We start from the raw sequence: 9,199 nt of genomic DNA, 5'->3' as shown, positions 1-9,199 counted from the left end.
TGGCTTCAAATATTGATGGGCTATTCACACCAACTTTAGCAAGTGCATCCTGAAACCATTAGCAACCTTTAAAACTTAGCAATAGGAAACATCGCTAATAAGATATACACACCAATCAGCAATGTTAAAGACTTTCGAAAATGATAGTCTTTTGTGTTTATTTTAGACTAGAAACAAGACAACTGTGGAGTCTAAGTCGATGACCATATTTGGTGAAATAAGAAAACCATATTGAACATTATCAATACATATTTTACAGCATAAACGATTTCATTATCCGAAATAGGTATTGGACATAAAAGGAGTACCAAAATCTCACTTTTATTGTTCCTTAGAACCCCTCCAAACCCAACTACTCTTTTGAAGTGCTATCCACGTTTAACTTACAGTTGAGGAAGCCACCAATCAACCATGTACCATCTCACATTAGAAAAATTAAAGGACAAACACTGCATTGGATCATCCCACTAAGTTTACTCAAGGAAAAAGTTGTAGAGGACTGGATTTAAAAAAAGTTGCACATATATTGGTACAATCAATATTCTATTTGATTTAATGGAGGAATGATTAAAATAAAAATAATTTTAATGAGAGTGTTAAAATTTTAAAAGAATAGAAATTTAACAGAAAAGTAATAAGTGTTAAAATTGAAAAAATATAGAAAGACTGATTATGGATAGTTTATACTTATATTTATATAGAGATAATGATGTTCATAGTTTGGTTAAATTTAAATTTATCGATCGAATTGATTTAATTTAGTTAATCGGACGGTGACTAAATTTAGTTCAATCGAGCTCTGTTAATAATTTTTAAAATTTAAGTTATATATTAATTGATTTAAAATTGAGTAATTAATTAAAATATATAATATATTTTATATATTTTATACTTATTTTAACTAAAAATAAATATATGTAAATTTCGATTAACTAATTGAATTAACCAAAATATGGTTTGTATGTTCGGAAAAAAAATTCTTTCAATTAATTCTTAAAATTCTCATTTCAAATAATTCAATTAATATAAATGAGGTTTTGAATAGGAGAGTTGTATATTAAATTGCTAAAAAATCAAATTTTACCCCGAAATTCACTTCACTGTCCACTGCATCTGCAACCCTTTTCCCTCCATAATCGAGGTTTAGGGTTTTCTTTTATTTTCTTTTCATTTTGGCTTCTTTTGATTTAAAACATGCAATGGCATCATTCTCACAATATTAAATCCAACATAAGCACGTCTTGTTTTGCTTCTCGTTGATAATTTCACTTTCTTATAATGTTTGTTTCCTGAGAATTTGCTCCAAAAAGGGGGGAAAAAGAAAAAAAAGAGATCAGTCTGAAAAGGTAGAAGCCTTTTTTTTTTTTTTTTCATTTGTTGAAATCTGATTAGTTTGTATTATTTCCTAATCTCAAATTCTGGATGCTTTGGCAGCAATGGCGGCGGAGTTTCCTGGTACTCCAGGCACTTCAGAGTCGAGTGTGGCGGACGCGCCACTGGAGGATGTTCAAGTATCACGCTGCTGTCAAGTGGTATGATTTCAAATTAGAGAAGCATATTTTACAATATTTTTTACAATATTTTCATAATGTATTCTTTCTTGTTTCTCTGTGTAAACTTTTTCTTATTTATTTCAGTGGAAAAACAAATATTCGAAGGCAGAAAGGGGGCGAGTTTTTCTAAAGCAAGGAATTCGTATACTTGAAAAAGGATATGATGATATTCAAGCTGAGAATTTGACTCTTAAGAAAGGTAAAAGCAATGCGATTATGTTTAACATCATTTTGTTGATTTCATAGTGTTTGTTTAGGGTTTTAATTTTATAATGGGTTAATGTATAATTATATAATAAGTTCGAAGGATTTAGCTGAAACTTATGTCTGCTAATGGTTGTTTTCATACATTTAGGCTAGCCTTCGTCCATCAATTGTGAATCCATTTATGTTGATATTTTATATTAAAGGAGTAGAAGTTCAATTTGAAGTGTCTTGCAATTTTTGTTATAATTTGTTGCTTTGAACGTTCAGCTTATGAAGAAGAGCAGGCACTAACGAAGGTAGAGAAAGAGGGCAGAGAAAAAGAGTTGGCTTTAAGAGTTTCATTAGACAATGAGTTATCTGTTTTAAAGTCGGAGATATCCAACTTAAAGAAAAAAGGAGTTTCGGATATTGAAGATAAAATTGAAGAAATAAAGCAGCTTAAAGCTAGAGTTTCTGACATGAATAAGGAAATAAGCTGGCTCAAGGAGCTTGTTGAGAAAGAGAAGAAGAGGGCAGATTTGGAAAAGAGGAAAGCTGCTGAAGCATCAACATATGCTGCAACTGAGAAGGGTAAGGCTGGTGAAGAACATAGGTTAAAACAATTGGAGACACTAAGGAAAGATGTTAGTGAAGCAAAATCCAAGTTGGATTCAGAGAAGTCAAAGCTTGACGAGGAAATTAAGAAGCTACAAGAAGAGAAAAAGAAGGCAGTTGAAGAAAGAAAACTTGTCGATTTGGAGATGGCTAAAGCAAGCGAGTTGAGGAAGAGTGCAGAAGAAACTAAGAAAAAGGCTGTTGATGAAAGAAAATGTGCTGATTTGGAGATGGCTAAAGCAGAGAAGCAGAGGAAGATTGCTAAAGAAACTAAGAAGAAGGCTGTTGAAGAAAGAAAACGTGCTGATTTAGAGATGGCTGAAGCAGTGAAGCAAAGGAAGATTGCAGAAGAAAACATGAAAAAGGCGGTTGAAGGAAGAAAACAAGCTGATATTGAGATGGCTAAAGCAGAAGAGCAAAGGAAGATTGCAGAAGAAAATAAGAAGGCTGTTGAAGGGCCCAAAGTGGAGGAACAAAGGAAGGTTGTAGAAGCAACTAAGAAGAAAGCTGTCAAAGAGAAGCTGCACAATAATAATTTGACCAAACAACTAGAACAGGCCAGGAGAAGGAATGAAGAACTACATAAAAATTTACATGAACTTTCTGGCTCAAGAAATATGGAGGAGGCTCCTTTTGACCAACCTGATCGAAATACAATTGCTGCAAAAACAGAAAAGACAGCACAATTCAAGGTGTTGAAGGAAGATGCAGACAAGTCAAGGGCAGTTTCTGGTTCTTTGCAAGTTGAGGATATTGAGAAAGAGAAGACTATTAGTGAGAGAAAAAAAGCAGATTCAAACATGAGGAAAGCAGAAAAGAAAAGAAAGCTTGTGGAGGTGAATACAAAGACGATGAAAAGAGAACACCGTGGTGATCATCTATCAAAGCTGTTAGAAGATGCTAAGCTGAAGATAAATGAACTGCAGAAGCAGATACATGAACTCTCATCCAATAAAAAAAAAGTTGGTGAATTGTTTGTTTCATCTAACAATGGTATTAGTGCTGAAGTAGCAGAAGTAAAGCTTTTGAAAAAACAACTGAAGTTTGAAAAGGAAAGAGTAAAGCATGCAAAAGATGTTGCTAGGCTGGAAAAAGGTCGTAGTAATCTTTTGCAGCAAGAAATAGGTTGCATGAAGCTCAAGTTAATTCAACTTTTGGACCGTTTGGATGCTGTAGATAATTGTTTTTTAGCTCCTGCTGAAGGTATATATGACATGGAAAAGGTTAGTTTCTGTTAATAATATCTCTGAGTGTCTTTCTTTATTCTCGCATTTTAGATCCTTTTGTCCACAAAATTTTAATTATTTTCCCGATTGATGGCTGTAGTATCGTAATTCTTTTTTTTTGTTTGAAAAATAGCATACAGTTTTGGCATTTGATACTATATTTTGCTTTTGGGTGGTTTTCTTAGACTGAATGTTACCTGATGGCTTTTCAGTATTATTGAACTGGTGGGTAGGGTATCTGTTTGCTTTCAATGCTACTTCAATTTGTGGGTGGTTTTGATGATATGATTGCTCTTCGTAATTTAATTTCCCCAGCGTCGAAAAAACTAAAAAATAGAAATAAAGCCTTTCAAAATAAAGGATGGAACAAGATGAAGAAAATGAATAAGGTGGAGAGAGAGAGAGGGAGGGAGGGAGGGAGGGAGGGATTTCATCATTACAAGTTTCCTTGTATATTTTATCTCACGTTTATCCTATGATTTTGTGTAATCTGTACCTTTTCATAATTTTTTAAAAAAGAATTTAAATATGCTGTCTCATGGTAGTATGTTTTTTTTCGTTTAGATCAATTTGAATTGCATAAGGTTTTTGCGTAGTCTTACAGTGTTCTGTATTTTCATTATTGTTGCTATTTCTGCCATTGATTCTGATCATGGTTGTACATGGGGTTTTTTATATGCTTGGCAGGCCGGGGACTTTTCAAGTATGCAACAAACAAAGTTGAAAAAAAAATTGCGCAGCTTAGAATTACGGCAAACATGTCTTCAAACTGAAAATCAATTTCTTAAGACTAGGCACATGGATACCTCTGCTTCCAATCCTCTAGGGGAAACATTTCGACCTGATGACCATTTGCTTCCTATACGAGGAGGGAACTGTTGTGAATCTATCACAGGTATTAATGCTAAATTGGAGTCTCTATTTGGAGGCTCTAATAAAAGAATGTTACAGAGTTCTGCAATAAATTCCAGTACAGCTTATTTTTCTGATAGACAGTTGGTGGGCTCACAGGAAAGGGGTGCTCATTCAGTTACCACATCAGCAAAACTGGGTGAAGAGAACTTAAATTTACAGCCAACTATTTCAAGCATGTCTGGTGAAGTTACGGAAAATACGTGCAGTGAAAATCCTGCTGTGGTTGCTGAGAATAGTGTTAAATGTCCTCTTGGTTCTCTTGGAAGAGTTAAGGGCCGTGTTAGGAAGAGAAAACTGATACTTGATACTGTAGAATGTATTGAAACTTTGTGCTGTGAGAGTAAGAAGTTGCATCTACAGCTTGAGGACAAGCTTTCTGTTTTGCATGGTATGGTACAAATGGACAAACCCAGTGAAGAAGCAAAATCTTTGAGATGTAACCTGCAAGATATTGCATATTCTGTGCATGATAGATCTCGTAAGAGAAGAAAAGCATCTCATGAAGTGACTTTGGCTATGGAGCAATATTGTGATGGTCAGCAGATTAAGCAGATGCAAGGTTGCTCTGAACATTTGTGCAACCCTGATACTATTGATCCTAAAACTATGGTTGGTTTTGAGGAAATAGTCTACAAAAACTATATGAAATTGCTGGATTTGGATGATGCTGCAGAGGAAGAATGCTATAGGATGGCAGTAGAAAGGCCTGTATCTCCAACACTTCCTGAAATGGAATTTCCTGGAATCAAATCATTCGAGGTCAATGAATTTAGACCAGTACAGGAGGAGAACTGTGAAAGATTCTCTCTTCAAAATGAAAATCCTGCATCTTCTGATAAGTTTGATGTTATGAATGTGAACAGTTCCATTCAGTTGCAATGTAGTAGGGTTGACACTTCACCTAAATTACAACATGAGAATGGGTGTTCTTTTGGTTCCTTTGACTTTCTAAAGCGTAATGAGAAGGGTTTTTGCAGTACTTTGCTAGCGGAAAGAGCTTTTTTAAGCAATTCCCAGGACTCTGGAGTGGACATGGAGATGTCAGTTGCTCCTAGTTCTGGAGATGGAGTGGTGAACATTCCATCTGAAAGTGAAATTAGATCCACCATTGAAAGTACTCCAAAATACTGTGTTATGTTCTCTGACATCAAGGAGGATAGCAGTCTCTCTAGAATTTTTCGTGCCACTAAAACTTGTATGGTTCAATGCTCTTTGCCTGCTCAGAAAGAGTTTGTTGTGCATAGAATTTCACATGCTCTTAAACTGGAAGAGGAGCTTTTACCCAGGTAATTGTTTTGTTATCATCAAGATATGCTATTGTGTCTGCTGTTGAGGACTGTCTATGAGTTCTTTACCTCTTGCTTAATTCATTCTGATGCCTGCTTGGACTCCCACAACTTTTAAATTAATTGATGAGTAGATGCGGAGCGTTCTTTCTAAAACTTCATGGTTTTTTGTTTCAGGGAGAAGGCTTGTGTATTTTTCTCATTGGTACTTCTCAACTTCTGTACAGCTACATCTAAGAACTGCTCTCTGCTTAAGGATTTCATACCCTGTTTACAGTTGTTTGCTGAACACATTAATGAAGGTACCTTCACAAGTTTTATCTGTGTCTAGGTTATGTTTGATTTGTTGTATCTATATTGGTTCTTATAATTTGTTATTTGGTTGTTTCGGCTTAGGCTTTATTTAACTGTTCTTTGGTTTTAGTGATTTCTGATGCTGAGGCTAGAAGTGTGGTGGCTGAATTATGTTTGGATGAACTACTTAGTTTAATTGAGGAATTTCTTATAGAGGGGAGAGTTATGTTGTGTGCTGCTCTGTCTTCTGAGACTTCTGTTGAATGTGATTCAAGAAGACATGCCATTTTCAATGGTTCAGCAGTAGTATTTAAGCATGAAGCTGCTTCAGCTGACCTTTTGGTGGCCGGTAGCATTATATTGGGTTCAATTTGTGCAGCTGCTGACCGAGCCGGCTTTCTGTGTGAAGCTGCATATAACATTTTCAGAATGCACAGATATGATACCTCGGTGGTTCTGGTTATTCTTCATGCGTTTGCTTATGTGGGTGGCAATAAAATGTTCACCTTAAGAAATTATAGTTTAACAATGACTGTACTGAAATCGATTGTCATGTTCCTTGAAAGTGAACATGCACCGATGTCTACAGCGACTCATTTGTTTGTGGGTGATGTTCTACCTCAGTTCCATGCATGTGTTGGATGCCCATTTTCTAAAGACTCCCTTTCTGTAGATATTGTCGTCTCATTGCTCTTCACAAAGCTTCAGAATTTTGCCCAGTCAGGATTTATGCATCAAAATCTGACAGTAAATTCATCGAATTCAAGTGTCATGTCCATTGAGAAAATAGCTGAACAAAATTTGAGCTGTTTCCTTGACATGAATGTATCTTGTTTTTTAGATAAGTGCAGTTTGGCTGGTATACGGTCTGGATCAGTTGTCACCAAGACCTTGTGTGACATCGGTGACATCTTATCATTGATGGAGCTGATTGCATGCAATATGGTAATTTTTACCTTTTTCTTTTATTATAGAAAACGTAGAAAAGAAAATTAGCAAAATGGTAATATTTGGCTATGAATTTCCCCTGGCTGAATCAAAAGCTTTGAACTTTTTATATTAAAATATCTTAAAAGTCTTCATGATAAATGATTTTTTAAAGATTTTAAAGTAATAAAAAAGTCTGAAAAGAAATGCCATATGTTTTGGTTTTAGATTTTGCTTCCTAGTTGTGAAATTGTTTGATCTTTTGTACTGAGATTTTAACTCATGATTTCATGAAAACAGAGCTGGAACTGGACATGTAATAAAATCATTGCCCAGCTGTGGAGTACCTTGGAGTCATCTGCTCCTGAGAACCTCAGTGTTGCTATCGTTATTCTTCTTGGTCAACTTGGGAGGTATTCTTGGATTAACTTTTGCATTTATATATTCTCTCACTTTTCCTGCTTTCTTCCTATTTGTATATCAGTTGAAATTCAATGTAGGTTTCCTTAAAAAAAAAGGGGGTTAATTCACTTTTTGGGGCCTGAACTTGGCAATTGTTCCCACATCGGGGTTTGTACTTTTTCTTGTCTAAGTTAGGCCCTGCAGCAATTGTTCGGACATTGGGGCTTAAACTTTTTTTTGTCCAAGTTGGTCCCTAATATTTCCTTAAAAGTCCCAAAGTTTAGGTCCTAATGTGGGAACAATTGTCAAGTTCAAGCTCCAATATGAGAACAATTGCTAAGTTCAGGGACTAACTTGGATAAAAAAAGTTTAAGTTCTATGTGGGAACAATTTCAAGTTCAAGGCCTAACTTGGACGGATAAAATTTTCTGGCCCTAATGTGGAATAGTTGCCAAGTTCATTCTCCAAATAGGTGATTTAACCCCCAAAAGAAACTTGAATTTAGCTTTAAGGTGGGTATTTAGAGTTTAAAAGTTTGAGACAATTGTTACTGGTCAGAACAAAAAAGTGAAATGTTAAAGCAGAAGATTTTCTTTTACTTCAACTTTCAGAAATCTTAATACTATCGTGAAAATTCTTGGCAATCAGTTTAGGATTCAAGAATCAAACCCAAGCCAAGTCAATGATAACTTAGTCGTAAATTTGAAAGATAAATTTGATCATTTGTGGCACAGTCACGAATTTGGGAAAGCTTTGAATCAATAAAAGCACTATGGAGGCCCTTGTACTAAGAGTCTAATTGCATTTTGCACCCTCTACTCAAAAAAATGGGCAAATTAGTCCATGTACATTAGATCAAAAAGCAAACTGGTTCCTCTGTTAAAAATTCCATCAATATCTACCATTAAAAAATGGTCCATGTATGTCAGCATGAGGTACAAGTAACATACCATGTGTAACTATTTGGTTTTTTCGTCAGCGATATTAGTTTTTAACAGTAGAAATGAATAGAATTTTTAACAGAAACAATCAGTTTGCTCTTTAATATAATGTACCGGAATTAATTTGCTCATTTTTTTAAGCAAAAGGGACAAAATGCAACTAGTATAGGGGGCTTCCATAATACTTTTACTTCTTTGAATCTATTGGTAAATAGTATTGTTAAACCAGAGAATGGCTATAAATCCTTAAACCAATACTAATATAGCTCAATATTCACAAATCTCATATAACTTTCATGTCTGTTTTTAAGAATTGGAGTCGATGCTGTTGGATATGAAGATAAAGAGGTCGAAAACTTGAGAACAAAGTTAAACGCTTTCTTGTTGCGGGAGACTACAATTAGAGCTGGTCTTCCCATCCAGCTTGCAACCGTTGCTGCTTTGCTGGGGCTTACATCTCTTGATTTGAACAATATTGATCTTGTTTCTGCCATGTCAGGTCAGTTTGTTCCTGCAAATCTTTTAAAGAACTGGTTTCCTTTGTTGACCGAAGAGCAACAAGCAATATCGATTAGGCTCTTCCAGTCTGTTGACTGAAATTAGTTGCATTATGGTCTTGCACGTAGAAGTTTGATATGCAAGTTGCAAATATTTTAAAATCAGGGTACATTCTTTTGTTGAATGAATATTTTTGCAGAAACCAGTAGTTTCTCCTCACTTGGTAGGTTTTCGGGTTAACCCATTTGTTTCGGTTTCATTTTACCTGTTCATAAGTAGTATCGAGGCCTAATTGTATTCTATTGCCACAGCTTCATGTTCAAAGAAAGAAAAAGAAGGAAGATTCAACTTTCCAA

The 9,199-nt window shown here is 35.1% G+C and overlaps 1 protein-coding gene across 1 annotated transcript; it reads left to right on the top strand.

Annotated features, from left to right (window-relative positions):
• Window positions 1-939: 939 nt before the first annotated feature.
• On the top strand, window positions 940-9,199 carry LOC108458519 (uncharacterized). The gene is made up of 9 exons (XM_053020189.1): window positions 940-1,346; window positions 1,435-1,532; window positions 1,638-1,752; window positions 2,028-3,577; window positions 4,268-5,781; window positions 5,959-6,083; window positions 6,206-7,020; window positions 7,303-7,415; window positions 8,657-9,199. The coding sequence occupies exons 2-9, from the start codon at window positions 1,437-1,439 to the stop codon at window positions 8,940-8,942; spliced, it is 4,614 nt and encodes a 1,537-aa protein (XP_052876149.1). The 5' UTR covers window positions 940-1,346; window positions 1,435-1,436; the 3' UTR covers window positions 8,943-9,199.

Source organism: Gossypium arboreum, chromosome 10, assembly GCF_025698485.1.
Source record: "Gossypium arboreum isolate Shixiya-1 chromosome 10, ASM2569848v2, whole genome shotgun sequence".
NCBI classification, from domain to species: Eukaryota; Viridiplantae; Streptophyta; class Magnoliopsida; order Malvales; family Malvaceae; genus Gossypium; species Gossypium arboreum.
This window is presented reverse-complemented; position numbering and strand designations above follow the sequence as displayed.

Excerpts from the sequence above, each read along its gene's own strand:
- LOC108458519 (XM_053020189.1), top strand. The coding sequence starts at position 1,437 with ATGGCGGCGGAGTTTCCTGGTACTCCAGGCACTTCAGAGTCGAGTGTG. Across the intron at positions 5,782-5,958 it reads GAAGAGGAGCTTTTACCCAG|GGAGAAGGCTTGTGTATTTT; the intron begins GTAATTGTTTTG and ends TTTTTGTTTCAG. Across the intron at positions 6,084-6,205 it reads TGCTGAACACATTAATGAAG|TGATTTCTGATGCTGAGGCT; the intron begins GTACCTTCACAA and ends CTTTGGTTTTAG.